The sequence below is a fragment of the Balaenoptera borealis genome (genome assembly GCF_965194805.1).
Source record: "Balaenoptera borealis genome assembly, chromosome: 3".
In the NCBI taxonomy this organism is placed as follows: domain Eukaryota; kingdom Metazoa; phylum Chordata; class Mammalia; order Artiodactyla; family Balaenopteridae; genus Balaenoptera; species Balaenoptera borealis.
Window position 1 is genome coordinate 43,824,731 of NC_138866.1, and position 20,570 is coordinate 43,845,300.

General features: G+C 38.7%; 1 protein-coding gene and 1 long non-coding RNA gene across 8 annotated transcripts in view; one reads left to right on the plus strand and one right to left on the minus strand.

The window, feature by feature from the left end:
• Window positions 1–10,907, minus strand: part of TMEM260 (transmembrane protein 260) — a 62,356-nt gene extending 51,449 nt beyond the window's left edge. For all 5 annotated transcript variants that reach the window (XM_082386547.1, XM_082386546.1, XM_082386543.1 and 2 more), the window contains exons 1-3: window positions 10,634–10,907; window positions 4,909–4,940; window positions 4,029–4,180 (exon numbers count right to left, since the gene is read on the minus strand). In XM_082386547.1, coding sequence (XP_082242673.1) covers window positions 4,029–4,180; window positions 4,909–4,940; window positions 10,634–10,793 — 344 coding nt within the window. In that variant the 5' untranslated portion in view covers window positions 10,794–10,907. The remainder of the gene's footprint in view (window positions 1–4,028; window positions 4,181–4,908; window positions 4,941–10,633) is intronic.
• Window positions 4,949–20,570, plus strand: part of LOC309626212 — a 34,144-nt gene continuing 18,522 nt past the window's right edge. Inside the window, exons 1-4 of one of the 3 annotated variants that reach the window (XR_014243032.1) lie at window positions 4,949–8,281; window positions 8,591–10,504; window positions 11,426–11,645; window positions 14,885–18,708. This is a non-coding gene — a long non-coding RNA (uncharacterized lncRNA). Of the gene's footprint in view, window positions 8,282–8,590; window positions 10,505–11,425; window positions 12,449–14,884; window positions 18,709–20,570 lie in introns of those variants that run through there. The other 2 variants (XR_014243031.1, XR_014243033.1) reach the window with 2 other exon arrangements.

The following is a 20,570-nucleotide window of genomic DNA, read 5'->3' on the forward strand; positions in this document are numbered from 1 at the left end:
TCTACGTTCTCTAAGGTATGGCATTTTAATTCTCGATTTTTATTGAATGGAATCTTAGCTGAAGCTATAAGAATAGCAGACACAGTGCTCAGAATCAAGTGTTCCTGTTCCAAAAGTTTAATAAAATTAATTTTTAGCAGCGGCAGAATGTTTAGGAATATATAACTTATAAAAAATAAAATATGCATAAATAAAATACTGGCATAAAACAACCTTCCAGGAGATATTTAAATATTACTGAAATTGGTTGTAAGTTCTTTGTAGTAAGCAGGCATAGTTTCAAGATACCTTTAATTACAATTAATATTCATATATTCTAGGGAACCTGCTTGACATTAAGAGATCTGATTTCTTACTGTACAATGTTAATGGTGTTAGAAAGTTTTTTTATGCAAGTTTCCTGAAACAGTGCCTTTTAGAAAAACTGTTTATTTAATAGTAACTTTGTCTTACTTTCTTTAAAATAAGCACTGAATCTTGATTATAAAAACTAAAAGAATTTTACTTTCGATTCATATGAGTGTGTAGCAAATATTGTTCAATGAATTCTTCTATAGTTCCATTTGGCCCATACTAGCTTGAAAAGGATATGCTGACTCTCAAGCCTGTTGAGAATATATTCCCTGCCTTGTAACTATCAAAATACATGATACAAGACATGCCCTCACCTGAGATCATAAGCAATTTAAATCTTCCCTCAAGTAAAGAATTTTTATATGATACTATCAACAGACTCCATTCTATTTCAGTGTTACCAGAACATATGAAATATAAGCATGTTGATATTAATTACAGTGATTTCAGTACTCCTTCCTTACTAAGTATAGAGGATCTAGTTTGAGGTTTCTTAGGAAACAATTTTGAAATTCAAGTACTAAGGAAAGCTAAATGATGTTCCTATTAGTGATTTACATACCTATAACTTTTAAAATTTTATATTAATAGGATTTGTGAATTTCAAATATGACATTTTAAATATCATACTATCAAACTAAAAAATCATTTACTTCATTGGCCTTAAAAGAGAAAATCCCAGTTTCTCTAAATCACTAACTGTAGTACAGTCAAATGCACAGATGTACGTATTAATAAAATGAATACTAGTTCCTAGAAATGAAATATATTAGATTAAACTCTCTTAACATAGTGCATGCTTTAAAATACCCCTGAAGGGGACAATACATAAATAAATACATGCAGAAACAACTGCCACAATCTTACTATTTTTAATTCAATAAACTACAGTGACACAGCTTTCAATGTGCTGTTTTACTCATATGCTTTCTACATCAGGGCAAAGCAAACATAAAAGAGTCCTTGCCAACCATTAGGAAAGACTGACAAAAAATGCAGTGTTAATGACATCTTAAAGGCTTTTAAAAGCAAGAGAAAGATGTAAGAAAAGCAAAAATTACAAAGTAATTGGAAACAACAAATAAATTGTTCTTTCAATCTAAGTCATGTTTACTGAAAAAATGGAGCTTTTTACATCAACATATTTAAACAGAAATTTGCTTTTGAAATACAATCTTTGTTTAAAAGGTACAGAAGGTCTTTATACCCACCCCAAGAGCTAAATATAGTGAATGCTATGTGAACAATTACCTGAAAAAAACCTAAAACTGTTAAAAGAATTAATTTCCTGCACACCAGTCAGCACTAATCCTACATGTACAGTAATGTTCTCTTAAGTGATGGGGGAAAGAAAGAATACAGCTGTCTCCTGGATCAAACCCCTTCAATATTCAACAACAAAATGGAATGATGACTTGGTCGGCAAATGAATAAAGTAGTGAAATGTCTCCTGAATGAGTTCTGGTGAAGGAGTCAACCTGTGAAGGAACACATTTACTGTACGCTGGGACAGGAAAAAAGCCGTCACCGTAATGGCTGCACAAAAACCGCGTCCTGCTCTTGGGCTTATATTCACAGAAGGAAGGTTTTAGAGGCTAGGTTCAGGTCATACGACAAATGAAATTGTAACAAGCCAGCTGACATTGTATAATGTCTTCTTCCACTCGATCAATAGGCTACTGTTAGTCCTATTACCATAGAGATGGCTTGCTCTTTCCCGAAGGGTGGCTATTGTTTGACAAAACAGATTTGCCACTTGAACTAGGTTGTTCCCAAAGGACGTGTACCTTGTCAATTATTTGTATTCAAAATAATGAAGTATTTTCACATTAAAAGTACGTAAGAGATAATGTTGTCAGGTCCCTTTTCAGAAAGAAAGCAACTTTTCCAAAGTACTGGATTACTAAAAGCATGCAAATATCCAATTTAGTCTATGAAGAGTTTTTGATTTAAAACATATGTCAGCAAGTATACGAATTTATCATTAAGACTGTATATTAAAAGAAAAGGGTCACAGGCTTGTGTGCTAATCTAAAACCCATTATATCAAGCATAATAATTAATCAAAGCTATTTTAAAATGTGGACAACTCAAAGGAAAATTATTGTCCCAAACTATTCGGATTCTGGAAAGATAAAGATTTTTATATATGATTTTTACAGTGGTTTTTATGAGGAAGGGCATCGACAATTAATGTAGTGGAAAACATGGAAAAGTTATAGAAAACGAATCACTTTACCTGCTTAAGAGCTAGCTACAGCCTTTAAATATATGTATATGTTGTAGAAATAATCTAAAGTACAGATGAACTAACAAAACAAATACAAGTATTAGTTTTCTTTAAAATGTCTTTGTCTTAAATGTCTTGCGAAAACTCATACATTTAACACAGGACAGGTAAGTTCTAAATTTCAACCTAGATATTTAAAAATAAAAAAAGAGTTTTTCTCTCAACAAAAATGACAGAGCCTTAATTATAAAAGATCAGAAGGAACAATTCTAATAATGATTATTCTAATCATTTAGAAAAAGAAAGTATTCATAACACTAATTAATCCAAGCAGAAATGTTATTTTAAACATTTCATACTTAAAGATATGGCTATCACTGAAAACCTGTAAGACTGAAATAGAAACAAATTAAATAATACAGATTAAAGTTTAGTAAATGATCAACAATTACAACTTTGAATCTGAAAGATTTCCACAAATAGATTTAATAGTAAGCTTTAGCCATAATTATTGTAACTTTTACCTTTCTACAAATAATCAAAAGGGAATTTACAAAGAATTTAGTCAAAGGGCAGTGATATGACATATGTAAATAAAAATATTAGTCTCCAAAAATGACATTTGAAATTGTCTATTCAAATTATACTCTATTTACATACAAAAATTATTTATTTTTATAATAAAATCTGCAATACTTTTTGAAAGAAATGTTTTAACTTGGTTTCCCCTTTGCAGGAAGAATAATTTGTATTTTTGACTACAATCCTTTTAGGCATAGGTTAGACTGAGTTAATACCGAAGGAGAGAGAAACAGCAAAGACAAATGTGTTTACCAATATCCTAAACTAATGACCTGATTTTTTAAAAGCAGCATAGCCTTCCAAACTAAGAAAGCCTTCCATCATGAAGTAAGTGGTGTCTAATTCGCCTATCTTCCCTACAGCAGTAATGGAACAAAGTGAAACCTTACTAAAACCACAACCCAAATTGATTTCCTTAGTTAACAGCTTCATTTCAAAAAGTATACATGTGCATATTTAAAATACAGTATAATTAGGTATTAGCTCTGGACCTGACAGGCAGCTGCCCATCAGCAATACTGTGAGTAATTAAGTGATATTTACCATTTACCAAAAGAGGAACTTTATATTGTTGAATTAAACTGGCCCATCTGCATCTTCCTGAAATGACAAACCTTATTAGTTCTGCCTAACCAGAGAACTGTGATAATGAACTGGTGACACCTTCTCTCCGTTGTATGAAGCAGAACCAACTGTGTAATCATTTAAGCAGTCAAACGTATATGAAATTACTGTAAATTGAGAAAGTGAAATCACATGAGTGATTAGGAAAAACCATTCAAACAACAAAAGATTTTTTTTTTGTAATGTATGTACATGGGCCATCTCCAATTAGTCAAAATTAACTAATCAACTACTTTACCTGAAAACGGTGAAAAAAAGTAATGCTGCAGCTACTGCTCCAAAGAAGCCACACAGAAGATTGACTCGGTAGGCAACTGAACCAAAAGGAAATAGTATAATTGCCAGTTTAGCCACCAGAGTGAACAAAGGATAGCCAGGAGGATGGGCAACCTAAGGGAAAATCAGCAACAGTCAGAAGGTTTTCATCTAGTAAAGGAAGAGTCACACTGGCTTTAATTGAAAAGTAGCGCTTTTCTCAGGCAAGTATAAAGATTAAGAGACAATGACTAAATGTTTGAATAGTGGTTTTCTATTGTAATCCTCTTGTGCCAATACAAATAAATATTTTCTTTAGTGGATTTGGCAGGGTCTATCACATGGTGTGTCACCTAGAGAAAGGGTGACATATTTCATTGTCAGTTCTTAAGCAGTTTGTTCTCTGGGTTCACAGTACATTAGGGTCATTTAAAAGGCTATTGAAAAAGAGCGGGTTCTGAAATATCGTATTGGTTAGTAAGTTGAAAGACCACACTGCTATCGGATTACTACCATGCTGACAGTCCTAAGGTCTTGCCTAAAGGGATCATGCACCACAATAAAGTTTATTAAATAATAAACTTATTAAAACTGTTAACCCGATTTATTTTATTCTCCATAGCTTATACAAAATTTGGGGTGATAATAAGCCAGCTACTCTATATATAGTAAAGGCTTTGCTTTATAATTCAGTTTAATTGGATTTAAAACTTAAAGTAAATTGTCATGTACTGTACTTATAAGTTACTAAAAACTGGGGTCTGAAAATAAATTAATCTACTTTACTCCATGCTTAATTAAACTTTCTTAATTCCTAAAACTGTTAATGAGAGCATTGATTAAACAATAAAACTAATACTTACTCCAAGCTCATGTGCGGCTGTGATCAGTTCCCCTGTGAAAAAATAATGGAAAACCAATAATTACTATTAGAAAATGACACTCCTCCGAAGTTTTCAAAATCCAAATGCTTGCATTGGGGTTTTGCATTAATTTGACTGGATAAAACTGTAAATCTGTAGAGATTTAACAGCATGAAATAGTCTCAGAATATGTTCTCCCTTAGGTATTACTGAACAAACTATCTTTGATAGTTTTTAATAACTGGTCAGTGTAAATACACGTAAATTCTAGTTTCTAAAAATGCTTATTTTAAACAACAAGGTCCTACTGTATAGCATAGGGAACCATATTCAATATCTTGTAATAACCTATAATGAAGAATATGTAATATGTATAACTGAATCACTTTGCTGTACACCAGAAACTAACACAACATTGTAAATCAACTATACTTCAATTTTTTAAATATGCCTACTTTCCCTCCTGAAAGTTGTCTACCCTTGCAAATATATAAAAACTCTTACAGAGCATTAGTGTAAAATGCTGTATAATCCCTCACGAATTTAGTACAAAACTGTCGGTAAAGATGCAACCTTATGATATGTAAAATGTGCAGACACTGGAGATTTGAACAGTCTATAAAATGTGCCATTCTGCCCTAAACTGACATTTGGATACATTCTCTACATTAATTATTTTGGATATCTTTAAACAATTGCCAAATGCTTATTAACTCCAGGTTATTTTGGTAAGCTTTGACTACCGAAGTACATTTTTTTCAAACCATTAAATCATATTATTTACATAGTTCTTTGTAATTCCTCACCATTAGTAATTACTTCTAAAATTATGATGTAGTAATTCAATGCTTATTTGTTAATACTTTAAGTATCCAGAGCACAGGGACTATTTCTGATTATCCCTATACACTTAATACAGTACAGTGTACGAAATCAATCAATATTGATGATGTATGAAAGTACTATTATCTATTGGGAAATGTATTAATGTCCATTTTCTATCCTTCAGTGGATATCAGTACTCTTCATTTCTACTGCCCTGACTGTATTTTAGACCTTTCCTCTCTCTGGCCTGGGCTACAGCAATAGCGTTGACCAACGTTCTATTCCAATTCATCTTCCTACTGAAATCACTAATTACTGCCATCCCCACTCCCCAGAGGTCAGATTGTTTCCTTAGACTAAAACTGCTCAATGGCTGCTCTCTGTGTACTGAATGAAGTTGATTCCTCAGCGTGACATGCAAGCCCTCTATGGCTTCCAGGTCCCTTTCCAAGGCTTATGTCCATGAAACCTACGCTCACCTTTGTCAGATCTGACTACCCACTGTTCCTCTGAATGGTCCTCTTTTGCACCTCTTATCACTCATTTTCTCAGCCAGCATTCTCTCCTAAATCCATCAAGACCTAGTTCAGTTGCTACCTTCTCGGTGACACCTTTCCTTACACATACCCTTCCCCAGCTTCACCCATCAGAACGAATCACTTCCTCCTCCTCCATAGAACCTGCTGGAACCTCTCTATTTAGCACTTACTTAGATTGCCTTTTATTCTGGTTAGTTGTTCTCATTTGTCTTTTCCACTAAGTTGAAAATATCCTATTCATTTCAGGGTTCTGTCAAGAAGACATCAGCACCTCTCCCTCCTCGTGCCACACAGAAAAGCCCCGCACATAGAGACTGACAAAAAGACCTATCACGTTGTCATCCTTGCTACTCAGACACCCCCATCTCAGGTTGAAAGACTGCTCACTTCACAGAAATCCCATAAGGGCACCAAAGACAGATACTGCTCACTTAAGTCATTTACTTAAGGACATCTTTGACGTTTGCTGGAGATATTCAAGAGCACCTTACAAGCCAAAGGCCCTTCTTGTACCTTATATAAAGAAATTGTTTATGGTTTTAATATGTTTAAAATAACTCCTCCCTTTGTAGCTGTTACCAGGATTTTATAGTATGTCATAGTTTTATTCTAGAATGGGTTTGCTCTTTATGTCTTCAGTCCCAAATGGTTTTAATCAATTTTTGGTTCTTGTATCTCTGTAGGTGCTATGAAGCACAGTTCAGTTCAGATTTCCAAGGTCGCTATTCATTCTCCTCCATTTAAAATGTACTTAGAATTACATTTAACATTAAGAAAAATAGCCCATTTTCTCTAATTTCTTTTTACCATTGAAAAGTCAATATGCTGTTATTCTTTGCTGGAGTTCTGTTGGTAGAAAGATGAATCTGGAATGTGACTAACCTCCATCACCAACTCTTATCAAGTGTGAAACTAAAATCTAAATAGAAAAGATGCTACTATTCAAAGTCTATGAATGCACCCTTGATAAAAAGCTAAACACGACTCTTAAAATTGAATATGATAAAAAGAGAAAGTAAATATGATATAAGAGAAAGGGTCCTTGCTTTCCCTCAACCCTTTACACTAGGGTTGCCTCAAATGTAAGTCCTACTACAACCTGCATCAGAATTACCCAGATGCCTTTTAAAAAATGAAGATTTCTTGACCATAACCCAAATCTACCTACACTAAACCCTCTGGCATTGGGGCCCAAATTTCCCAGGCAATTCTCCAGTACATTCAAGTTTGAGAACCACAGCTTTTTCACCTGGGACACAAATGGGTGGCAAGCTCAGAGTTGTTAGCAGAAGCTTCACCTTTACAAAACCCAGCTCCCTCCATATTATACTTTTTATATTAATTATAAAATTATATTGTCATATATCAAGTATGTTAAAAACAGTATCTTAAAAATATATAAACACATATATAAGCTAGTTTATTTTTCCCAAGGATAACAAAAAGAAGTGAAGGCTAGATTCCTACCCTTTCCTCTAAAGGACCAGGAGTGCTCCTGCCCATAAATCAACTATGTGTATCAAGCAGTGCAAAAAATAAATTTTGGCAAGGCCACACAATGTGATGGATTCATGGAGTATAATTTAAGACTTATCAGGAAGAATACATGCTTTATGTTGGTTTTGAGATGTGTTCTGTTTATTGGTAAAAAAAAATTTCATAAACACAAAATTCAAAGAGAACAGTACATTCAACATATAAACAAAATCATCAAAGATGTGATTATACAAATTTTACTGGCAACCCTTGGAAAACAGTTTATTTATCACTCCCAAAAATGAACATAGAAATATTAGAAGCAACCACTATTCAGCGTCAAACTAAACAAGTCAGAATGCCTAAAAAGTTTGATAACTCAAAGTGAATAGATAACTTTATTCTTTGGGGAAAAGAGACAGTATTAATAAAAACAAGACAACAGTAGTAATAGGGGCGGGACAGGTGCGAGCTATAGCAGCCCCGCTCAGCCACTGGTTGGCACTGCAGTGGGCCCCTCCTCCTCCCCATCTGTATAAAAGGAGCTCAGGGCTTCCCTGGTGGCGCAGTGGTTGAGAATCTGCCTGCCAATGCAGGGGACACGGGTTCGTGCCCTGGTCTGGGAAGATCCCACATGCCACGGAGCAGCTGGGCCCCTGAGCCACAACTACTGAGCCTGCGCGTCTGGAGCCTGTGCCCCGCAACGGGAGGGGCCGCGATAGCGAAAGGCCCGCGCACCGCGATGAAGAGTGGCCCCCGCTTGCCGCAACTAGAGAAAGCCCTCGCACGAACCGAAGACCCAACACAGCCAATAATAAATAATAAATAAATAAATAAAGTAGCTATAAAAGGAGCTCAAATTGGATTGAGGAAAGATGTTTTTTGAGACACTAGTCAGCCATCTCGGTCTGCTAGCTTTCCGATTCAAGTGGTTATTCCTTGCTCTAACAACACATCTCCCGATTTGTTGGCCTGTCATGTGGTGAGCAGACCAAGCTTGGGCTCCGTAACACAACTGTAAATTTTAAATAGACTTTATCACTAAATACGTGATGATAGATTTAACAAAGAATTTAGAGCACGGGTTGGTTAAGAGAGCATGTTCTAAAGTCAGTCTACTTGGTTTCTTTCCTCGACTACCTCTACTTTGTAGCTGTGTGATTCTGGACACAGCTTAACCGCTTTGTCATCTATAAAATAAAGAAATTGATAGTACCTACCTCACAGGGTAGTAGCTGGGAGGATTAAAATAATTCACGTAAAGCACTTGGAACAGTGCTGGCACATAGTAAGTACTCAATAAGTGTTATTATTATTCATCCTAATCCCGTCCTTCAGGCTCAAACAACTATGGTAAAGAACTGTCAATGTTTTTTTGAAAGTTACAGAACTACTCAACCCCTGAGTAATGCTCTCCAATGTCAAAACTCTCACAACTATAAAGCTATTTCTATTATTTAGTATAAACTGTAGAAATACGGTTATTTCAGTACGGTTAAAAATGGTAACTCCATTCCCCACTATACTAATGAAACATTGCTCCTATTTGTTCAATAGGACCTGAAAGAAAGGGTAAAGGTAATGACGTGTAAAAGGAACATCAAGGATCATCAATGTGGTAGGCAGCCTTGAAGATGGCCTCCAAAGCTTCCCAACTCCAGTATTCTCACTGTGTAATCCTCTCGCCCTTGAGTGTGGGCTGACATATTGACTCACTTCCAAGAATAAAACAGGGCAGTGGTCTGTCGCTTCCAAGATTAGGTTACGAAATGACAGCGTTGTCAGGCAGAGGTGCCATCTCTTTCTCTTGACAAAAGTCAGCTTAAAGAGAAACCCGTTTGGCAAAGAGCTGGATGGGGTTTAGAAGTTAATCCTCGCTAAGCTGAACCCTGAGAGGACTGCAGCTCTACCCCATACCACGATGGCAACCGTGTCCTAAGAGCACCCACTTAAACTGCACCCAGATTCCTGATCAACAGAAAATGTGAAATAATACACGTTTCTTGTTTTAAGCCACTCAATTTGGGGGTATTTTGTTATGCAGGAACTAGGGCACTCAGTTTTTTTTCAGCCTATATAGATTCACGACCCAAATTTACAGCACCATTCTAACAAAATTACGGATTATTAGGCGTTATTAGATGGTCAATTTGGCAGCAAAACAAAACCTGCATCTTGTCTCTCATCCTAAATACATAACGATTATTCATGTGATTTAAATGGCCCACGGGTCCCGCTTTTCAATAGAAGCAGCTTTAAGCTGCAACTGGCTTCCACCCTTTCAGGGGTTCTCCCGCAAATAGTCTGCAAGGCTGGCTCCTTTTCAACATTCAGGTTTCAACTAAAGTATCACCTCCTCAGAGGCCTTTCCCAACTAGCCATTCTGATGGAGCCACTGCCTACCCCACTGTCAATCACATTTCCCTCTTACTGTCTCCATTAAATTCTCCCCACCTAATACGTTGTTGGCTATTCAGTAGTTTGTGTACTGTCTTTGCCCGCATTACAACACTCTCCAAGATACTTGTCCACCACTCCTGTTAGTCCTTTTGTCTGGAACGCGATAAGGACTCAGTAAGTAATGTTTGTGGACTAAAAACGAATGGAAAGCAAAAACTCAGGTCCAGGAAAATGATCTGGAGAAGTGGAGAGAGAGGTCGGTAAGTCCCATCAGGCGAAACCAACCAGCCCCGTCTCGAAAGCCTGAGAACTAAAGAGACCAGAATTACAGAAAAATTACACGAATGGAAACACAGGTTGGTTCTGGAACGCAAAACCCTGCGGGGGCCCCGGCGGGTGGATGGAGGGGTCGAGCTGACCAGACCTCGTGGGGAGAGTGCGGACCAGAGAGGGGGGCAGGAGGCACGACCCTGAGAGTACGTTACCCGAGTCGCCCCCCGGCACCGAGGGGGGCAGCGTGAGAGTGAACACGGCGGCCACAGCGGCGAACACGGCGACGCCACCGCGGAGGCCCCCAGAGCGCCGCGGCCCCGCTCGGGCTGCCCGCCCCCCGGCCGGGCCCCCGCCGTCGCCATGGAGACCCATGGGCCAGAGGGGACCGAGGAAGGAGGACGCGGCAGGCCCCAGGACTCGGGGCAGCCGGGAGTCCCCAGGGCGACAGGCGAGCGCGGCGCGCGGCGGCTTCCGGGTCGGGCCGGGCGGACGGGACCGCACCTTCTGCGCCGGCGCGGGGGGAGAAAATGCAGGGTCTCGCTGGAGCCAGGCCCAGGCAGCCTTCTGGCGCCGTACCGCGCGCCAAGGTTTACAGAATTATAATGTGCTTTCCACTAGCGCATCACAAGCGACAGCCTTCTTTTAAGAAAGGAAGCCTGGGCCCAGGGCCTCCGTCTCTATGGCCTCCCCCAACTTCCTAGCGACTTGGTCGGGTCTGACAGAGACAGGAGGCGGGTTGCTAAGCGGGCGTGAGGAAGGGCCGCGACTGCCCCCTGCGGTGTGGGGTGGAACTACACGAGGGGCCCCAGACTGCCAGCCCGAGGGGACGTGTGCTCACAGTATGTGCCAAGTAAGCCAATACATACATTAATCGCATGTTGACTACGAGTAATAGTAAACATGCGTAACAATTAGCACACGAGCCCGTGTGCTAATTGTTAACTCGCTGAGTTATTTTCAGAGAGATTAAAATAAGCTAGTTGGTCTATTTTTTTTTCTTATAGCATGAGGAAAACTTGGGAGATGAATTGAGAAACTTGAGTTTCTGTAGTAATACAAATAATTTACAACGTGATAAAGTTGTCTCCTACTTTAATGAAGAGAAGTATATAGATGAAGATTTGACCACACAATGGAAAATGAACTGAAGACACTGCACTTTCCAACTAGCTGCAATGCAAAAAAGAATGGGGACTCTTGGATCACCACATAGCATGGCTCTTGGTGAGATCTTTAAGCTTACGTTTTACATTATTATAGCAATTATTCTGGAGTGGGAGGAGAAGAGGGCAACCTCCCTGGAATGCATCTCAAAATACACTGAAGATCAGTGACAATCTAATACGTGTTACAAGCAATCTGACAGGAACATAGAGTCTCAAGTGTAGAGTGACTAACACACTTGCAAAGATAGGCAGCCATTGTGTCAGCATCTCAGGTACTACATAATGCTTTCTCTGCTATATTGTGAGCCCTGGAGAGCAGGTAGGCAGCTTCTAAATGGACCCCCAGTAATCCCTGACTCCTGGTATTCACTCCCTTGTGTAATCCTCTCCCCTGTGTGTGGGCAGGATCTAGTGACTCACTTCCGTCTATAATAGCATAAGGAAAAAGTGATGGATGTCACTTTGGAGATTAGGTTATAAAAGACCGACTTTTCATCTTGCTTGCCCTCCCCTTGGTGGGCGCTACCTCTCTTGTCCTCCCACTTGTTCACTCTGATGAAGCCACCTACCATGTTGTGAGCTGCTTTATGGAGAGGTCCACATGGCAAGGAACTGAGCGTCACCTCCAGCCAAACAGCCAGCGAGGCGCTGAGGCCCTCAGTCCAACAACCTGCAAGGAACTGAATCCCACTAATACCTCACGAGGGAGCTAGGGAGCCGAGCCTTCCCCACATGAGCCATGAGATAATGACTAACTCCCTCCAAGACCTTGACTGCAGCCTTGACTACAAACCCTAATGCAGAGGACCCAGCTAAGTCTCACCCACATTACTGTCCTTCAAAAACTGAAATAATAAATGTTGTTGTTTTACTACAAATAGAACTGCCATACGACCCAGCAATCACACTACTGGGCATATACCCTGAGAAAACCATAGGTCAAAAAGAGTCATGTACCAAAATGTTCATTGCAGCTCTATTTACAATAGCCAGGACATGGAAGCAACCTAAATGTCCATCGACAGATGAATGGATAAAGAAGATGTGGCACATATATACAATGGAATATTACTCAGCCATAAAAAGAAATTAAATGGAGGTATTTGTAATGAGGTGGATGGAGTTAGAGTCTGTCATACAGAGTGAAGTAAGTCAGAAAGAGAAAAACAAATACAGTATGCTAACACATATATATGGAATCTAAGGAGAAAAAAAAAAAAGGCCATGAAGAACCTAGTGGCAAGATGGGAATAAAGACACAGACCTACTAGAGAATGGACTTGAGGATATGGGGAGGGGGTGGGGTGAGATGTGACAGGGTAAGAGAGTGTCATGGACATATATACACTACCAAATGTAAAATAGATAGCTAGTGGGAAGCAGCCGCATAGCACAGGGAGATCAGCTCGGTGCTTTGTGACCACCTAGAGGGGTGGGATGGGGAGGGTGTGAGGGAGGGAGATGCAAGAGGGAAGAGAAATGGGGACATATTGTATATGTATAACTGATTCACTTTGTTATAAAGCAGAAGCTAACACACCATTGTAAGGCAATTATACTTCAATAAAGTTGTTTAAAAAAATAAAATAAAATAACAATAAATGTTGTTGTTTTAGTCCACTAAATTTGGGGTAATTTGTTGCTCAGCAATAGATTACTAAGACAGCCTGCCTTCAATTTCTTTTCTGAAAGAGCATGCCAGTGATTAATACTGACCGAGCCAAGCATATGCTTCTTTCCTTTTTTATCCATTTCATCTTTTGCTCATGAGCTTTATAAAAAGATAACTTTCTATCATGGCAATTACTTTCAAAAGAGCATAATTATGGGGCTTCCCCGGTGGCGCATTGGTTAAGAATCCGCCTGCCGATGCAGGGGACACGGGTTCGAGCCCTGGTCTGGGAAGATCCCACATGCCGCGGAGCAACTAAGCCCATGAGCCACAACTACTGAGCTTGTGCTCTAGAGCCCTCGAACCACAACTACTGAGCTCGCGTGCTGCAACTACTGAAGCCTGTGCTCCTAGAGCCTGTGCTCTGCAACAAGAGGAGCCACCACAATGAGAAGCCCGTGCACCGCAACAAAGAGCAGCCCCTGCTCGCCACAACTAGAGAAAGCCCGCGCGCAGCAACAAAGACCCAACATAGCCAAAAATAAATAAATAAAATAAATAAACTTATTTTAAAAAATTTTATAAAAAGAAGGGCTCCAAGTGAGCCCTTAAAAAAAAAAGCGCATAATTATTTGCCCATGTTTGAGAGGTAGAGCTCAGTGCTGGAAGTTAGAATTTGGGAGTTGTCATGTAAGGATGAGGTGAATTAATAAGTTCACAGAGGCATAATGTAGGGAGAAGGTTGAGGTCAAATGTTAGACCACATCTTCATTTAGGGAATGGCAGGAGAAGAGGAGAGAACAGTGGAAGAGAGGGATGCACCACAGGGACCTAAGGATGAAATGATATCAGTGATGTATATGTGGTCAGGTTGTGTGGTCAGGTTGTCACAGAGAGGAGAAGGATGGTGAGGAGAGCCACATCTAGGTTTATGGGGCTTAAGTTTATACAATTTGGAGAATCATGTAAGCAAAAGAATACAAAACTGCAGATACAAAATTAGGTATGGGCATTGGAAGGAGCTTGTGCTAGTGACAGGCTGTGAAAAATTTTTTTAATTGAAGTATAGTTGATTTACAATGTTGTATTAGTTTCAGATTCTTTTCCATTATAGGTTATTACGATATAGTTCCCTGTGCTATAAGTAGGTTCTTGTTGTTTATTTTATGTACAGTAGTGTATATCTGTTAATCCCCAACTCCTAATTTATCCCTTCCCTCCCCTTCCCCTTTCGTAACCATAAGATTTGGGCTTTGTTAGCTTCATAGCTAATCTCCTTTGAGGATGGAGTTTCAGTAGAGTAGTACATATGGAAACAAGGTAATAGTGTGTAAGAAGTGAGGAAATGGAAGAAGGGAAAATAGAATACATTTGCAAGAAGTTTGGCGGTGAGGGGAAAGAGAGAAGTAGTGTGGGAAGTCACAGGGATTGAAGTGTCAAATGGATTTTTGGTAATCCAAGGGAGTATTTGGAGAGACATAGTGAGGAGATAAAGATGTACTGGAGGATGGAGGGGATGGAACCAAGGAGGGAAGAAGAGAAGAGATGAAAACAGAAAATGTTAGAGTTGTAGTTGTAGAAGAAAGAGGGAAACACATGACAGTTGGACCTTATCCTTGGGCACACTAGCGAAATATGCAAAGAGTATTATTTACCTGTTATGTATGCTCTGCTTCACTCCACAGTGGGTTAGAGGCAGCTACTATAATACATACAGTGTGGCTTTCCTGGTGGCGCAGTGGTTAATAGTCCGCCTGCCAATGCAGGGGACACAGGTTCAAGCCCTGGTCCGGGAAGATCCCACTTGCCGCGGAGCAACTAAGCCCATGTGCCACAACTACTGAGCCCATGTGCCACAACTACTGAGCCCACGCGCACCTAGAGCCCTGGCTCCGCAACAAGGGAAGCCACCACAGTGGGAAGCCCATGCACCGCAACGAAGAGTAGCCCCCGCTCATCGCAACTAGAGAAAGCCAGCACGCAGCAACGAAGACCCAACACAGCCAAAGATAAATAAATAAATAAAAATTGTAAAAAAATACATACTGTACAACAGAAAAATATGTGGATCATTTAGGATCCAACCAGAGAAACAGAACTAGTGGGAGATACATATTAGGAGATTTATTGCAAGGAATTGTCTCATGTGATTGGGGGGCTGGCTAGGCCAGTGTGAAATCCACAGGGAAAGCCAAGTCTAGCATCTACGGACAGTCTAGGGCTCCGCATTACAGCCGGGCAGCGGTGGGTGTCCCAGCTCCCCACCAGGCCTCCACTGATACCTCCCTCAATGGGAAAGGGGTAAGAGTGCCCATGACTGCTCCCCCGTAGCCCCCTCCGACACGACACCACAGTGAGGAGAGGGCAGAGCGGGGGAGTGCCCTCCATTTTCTGGGCACAAGTCCTGACTCTCCTCTAGGGCCCGTCTAACACCACCATGGCAGGGAGAAGATGGGCAGCTCATTACTGCTGGGTGGGTGGGAGTCTGTGCTCCCCACGTGGACTCCACTGATGCCATGGATGAAAGGTCTGGCTCCCCGTTCAGCCTTCTTTGCCATCAGCCTGGTGGGTGTGTTGGGGCGACTGGAGAGGGTGGAGGTCAAGTTTCCCCACTCAGCTTTTGCTGGAGTGGGGGTGGATGGCCACAGTTTTCTCTTTGGTTTCTGGCTACAGTAGAGAGTTATTTTCTAAATGTATCTATGTTGCCTTTTCCTCGTCCTCTGACCAGAGAGAGCAGGCTTTTTTTTTTTTTTTGTCTGTGCTCTTGGGGTCTCTGTGTTGCTTGCTTCTCTGGCACGCGGCCTGGGCTGCACAAAGCAAAAGGAAATCCAGGGATCTCACCACCGTGTTGTTCTTCAGGTTTCAAGGCTCCTGTCTGGTCTACCTTATTCTCTCCACCTTTCCGTCTTGTTACGTTTGTCTTATATATAATATCCAGGGTGTTTAGTTGTACTTAGCAAGAGGAATAGGGGAAACTATGGCCACTCCATCTCTCTGGAAGCAGAAGTCCCTCCCCTTTGTTTTATTCTTTCTGAGCATTCAGAGCAGCTTCACGGATATTAATGCACTGAAATTCACCTGGAAATTTTGTCATTATCCCCCAAAACCCCACTTGAAATAAAGTCAAATGCATCTTAATCTTACAAATACCTGTGAAATTTTAGATTAGAAACAACAGAAATTAGATACCTGGAATACTATCCAATAAGCCATCTACAATAGGACAATACAAGAAGACGCAAACATCCATGTTAAGTGCCTTAGAAAAATAATTTTAAACATTCAAATATATTAGTAACCAAAGGAATTTAAAATAAAAGCCATTTTCACCTTTCTAATTATCAAAGATTTTTTAAAATTGAAGTGTAGCTGATACACAATATCGTGTTAGTTTCAGGTATACAGCAAAGTGATTCAGTTATATATATATATACGTATATATACACATACACGTATATATATTCTTTTTCAGATTCTTTTTCATTATAGGTTATTACAAGACATTGACTATAATTCCCTGTGCTATACAGTAGGTCCTTGTTGTTTATCTATTTTGTATATAGTAGTATGTATCTGTTAATCCTAAACTCCTAATTTACCCCCCTTCCCCTTTGGTAACCATAAGATTGTTTTCTGTGTCTGTGAGTCTGTTTCTGTTTTGTAAATAAGTTCATTTGTATCATTTTTTTAGATTCCATATATAAGTGATATCATATGATATTTGTCTTTGTCTGACTTACTTCACTTAGTTTAATAATCTCTAGGTCCATCTGTATTGCTGCAAATGGCATTATTTCATCCTTTATTATGGCTGAGTAATAGTCCATTGTATATATGTATATATATATATATAAATATATATATAACACATATATATATACACACACACACACACACACACATCTTCTTCATTCATTGTCAGTGGACACTTAGGTTGCTTCCACATCTTGACTATCGTAAATAGTGCTGCCATGAACATTGGGGTGCATATATCTTTTCAAATTAGAGTTTTCATCTTTTCCAGATATATGCCCAGGAGTGGGATTCCTGGATCATATGGTAACCCTATTTTTAGTTTTTAAGGAACCTCCATACTGTCCTCCACAGTGGCTGCACCAATTTACATTCCTACCAACAATGTAGGAGGGTTCCCTTTTCTCCCCACCCTCTCCAGCATTTACTATTTGTAGACATTTTGATGATGGCCATTCCAAAGGTATTTAATATCTCTAGAGTACTGGTGATAAAGGAATTTGGTATAACATTTTAGAGGACAATATACCTATGTGTATCCACAATCTGTAATATACTCATATAATTTAACCTATAATTGTGAGTAAATATATGAAAATGTGTTCAACTTTATTAGTAATCAGAGAAATGCAAATTAAAACCACAATGGGATACTACACACTTACCAGGTTAGCAAAAATGAAAGTCTAACTGTATATAAAGTCGGCAAGCGTGTAGAACAATGGAAATGTTAGCAGGAGAGCAAAATGGTACAACCACTTTGGAAAACAAACATTTTTTTATAGTAAAGCCGAAAATATGCAGAGCCTACAACTCAGCAGTTCTACTCTACATTTGTACCTAGAGAAGCCAGGAGACAGATACAAAATGTTTATGGCAATATTGTTCCCAAGAACCCCCAGATAGGAATGACCCCAGACACTCATCAATGCTGGAATAGAGAAATAAATCCTAGCACATTTATACAATGAAATACTGTATAACAAACAATGAACAAACTACAGCTAGCTACCATGGAATAATACGGATGACTCCCACAAAAAATAGTGAGCAAAAGGAACAAGTGATAAAACAATACACACAGAATGAGTCTAGTTATTTAAAGTTGAAAGATAAATAGTTTAGAGATATATCCATAGAGTTTTAAACTATAAAGAAAATAAAACATTACCATCTCAGATGTTGGGACAGTGGTAGCTACCTCTAGAGATGAGTGGGCGCTTTGACGGGAAGGGGTACATTTGGGCTTTATGTGCTATTGTGTTCTTCAATGTTTCTATTCTTGACTTGGGTGGTGGCTACATGGGTATTTCCTTTATAATCATTCTTTTTTTTTTTTTTTCGTTTAAAATAAATTGCAGTCTTTAATAAATTAAAATCATAATACCAGCCTAACTAGTAATCCAAAAAATGGTATTCTAGTGATGACAGACATGGAAAGTTCCACTGTCCTATAATTATTCTTTAAACTATTTATAAATATATACTTTTCTATCTATATGATATATCTCATGATAAAAAAAAGTAGACAGGAGGGAAGGAAGATTGCGGAGCTGTTACCTAATGGATAGTTTTGTAATGAATGCTAGCAAGAATATTACCCTGAGTTAGCATGCAATAACTCATGAATATTTCTGCATTTGTTTAGTTCCCTGTAATATAAGTGGTTATATGGAGGTGTTTTATACTCAAGGAAAATAACTTTCAGCATGAAAGTAAATTCTCTTTCAAAATCCCTTCTGGATATATAATATAATAGAGTACTAAACTCTCTCCTGAAATCAATTTACTTTTTAAACATAAATTTTGTGAATTGTGCTTCAATTTGGCAAAAAATCTTTGGCAAAAATAAATACTTGGTTTCATAGTCTGGTATCTGTCAGTATTCCTCAAAGTTTTAATGAACCAATTTTTTTTCAGACAAAACTCTAAGATATCACATAAGAAAGGAATATTGTTTAAAGGCACAGAAGTAAACAATTAAAAAAGCTAAACCTACAGCTATCAAAGTTAGAAGTGGAGGTGAGGATTGTAGCAATGAGCCAAATCCTCATTGTGTCTGGGGACTAATAGATAATGTCTTAAAGTGATAAATCAACAGATCGTTCTAGAGGTCTATTACTTAGGGAGGTAATCATGGGAAGAACCAAAATCAGAAAAGGTTAAAAGTGGTTGCCTCTGAGACGGGAGATGGGGAGGGGAGAAGTAGGATGGGAGATAACAGCTTTCGTTACAGTTGTTCTGCACTACTATATATTTTGCCATCTGCATTGTACTATTTTGATTAAAAAATAGGAAAATATTTGTAAAGGAACAAATGAGAATGAAAAAAAAAGCCAAAACCATAGCTTTTTTTGAATTAGAGATTATAATATATGTGAAGAGCCTGAAACATAGTAGGAGATATATAAATATTTGCCCTAAAGTGATTGTTTCCTGTTTGAATTACATGTTATTTATTTATTTTTCTTGCAGTTTTATTGAGATATAATTGCCGTACAACACTGGATAAGTTTAAGGTGTACAGCATGATGATTTACATACATCATGAAGTGATTATCACAATAAGTCTACTGAACGTGCATCACCTCATATAGATTACATGTCTGATGCTTCATTACATGTCTGATGCTTTGGTGGGAATGGTGGGAATGGTGGGCTTGGCTGAAACTTTTGATCTGAGTGGTCACATGTTGCAGTCTCAGGGTACTGGAACTTATTACCTGTTCAAGTTTGTTTACCAGAGACTTAGAAGAGGCAAGGGTGGAAGCTGAAAGGTACAAAATTAAAGAAATAAGAAAAACATTTCTTTCTCATGATGAGAGCTCTCAGGATTTTCTCTAACAGCTTTCGTATATAGAATACAACAGTGTTAATTGTATTTATCATGTTGTACGTTACATCACTAGTGTTTATTTACCTTGTAACTGGAAGTTTGTAGTACCTTTTGACTGCCTTTATCCAGTTCCTCTTTTCCCGATCCCCCATATCTGGTAGCCACAAATCTGATCTCTTTTTCTATGTTTGTTTATTTGTTTGTTTGTTTTTGAAGTATAATTGACCTACAAGATTATATTATTTCTTGTTATATGGCATAGGGATTCGATATTTCTATACATTTTCAAACTGATCACCACCATAAGTCTAGTTGCAATATGTCACCATATGAAGATGTTACATAGTTACTGACTATATTCCCCACACTGTACATTTCATACCCTCAACTCATTTATTTTGAAACTGGAAGTTTGTCCCTCTTAATTAGTTACATTTGAAAAATTCTCTGATTTAGCCATTCTATTTCAATTTGCAAATAGAGTTTTATCCATATTAGACAAATTCATAAAGTATTTTGAAAATCTTGATTCTAATGATCTGTTTGCATGTTAAAAACTACCCCAAAACTTAGTGGCATATAACAACAACCATTCATTATATCTCACAATTTTGTGAGTCAGAAATGTGGACAGGGCTCAGCTAGAAGATTCTTCTGCATCGTCTGGCATTGACTGAGGTCACTTTGTGGTATGCAGCTGGCAGACGGTCTGTAAGGTCCAAGATGTCTTCATTACATGTCTGATGCTTTGGTGGGAATGGTGGGAATGCTGGGCTTGGCTG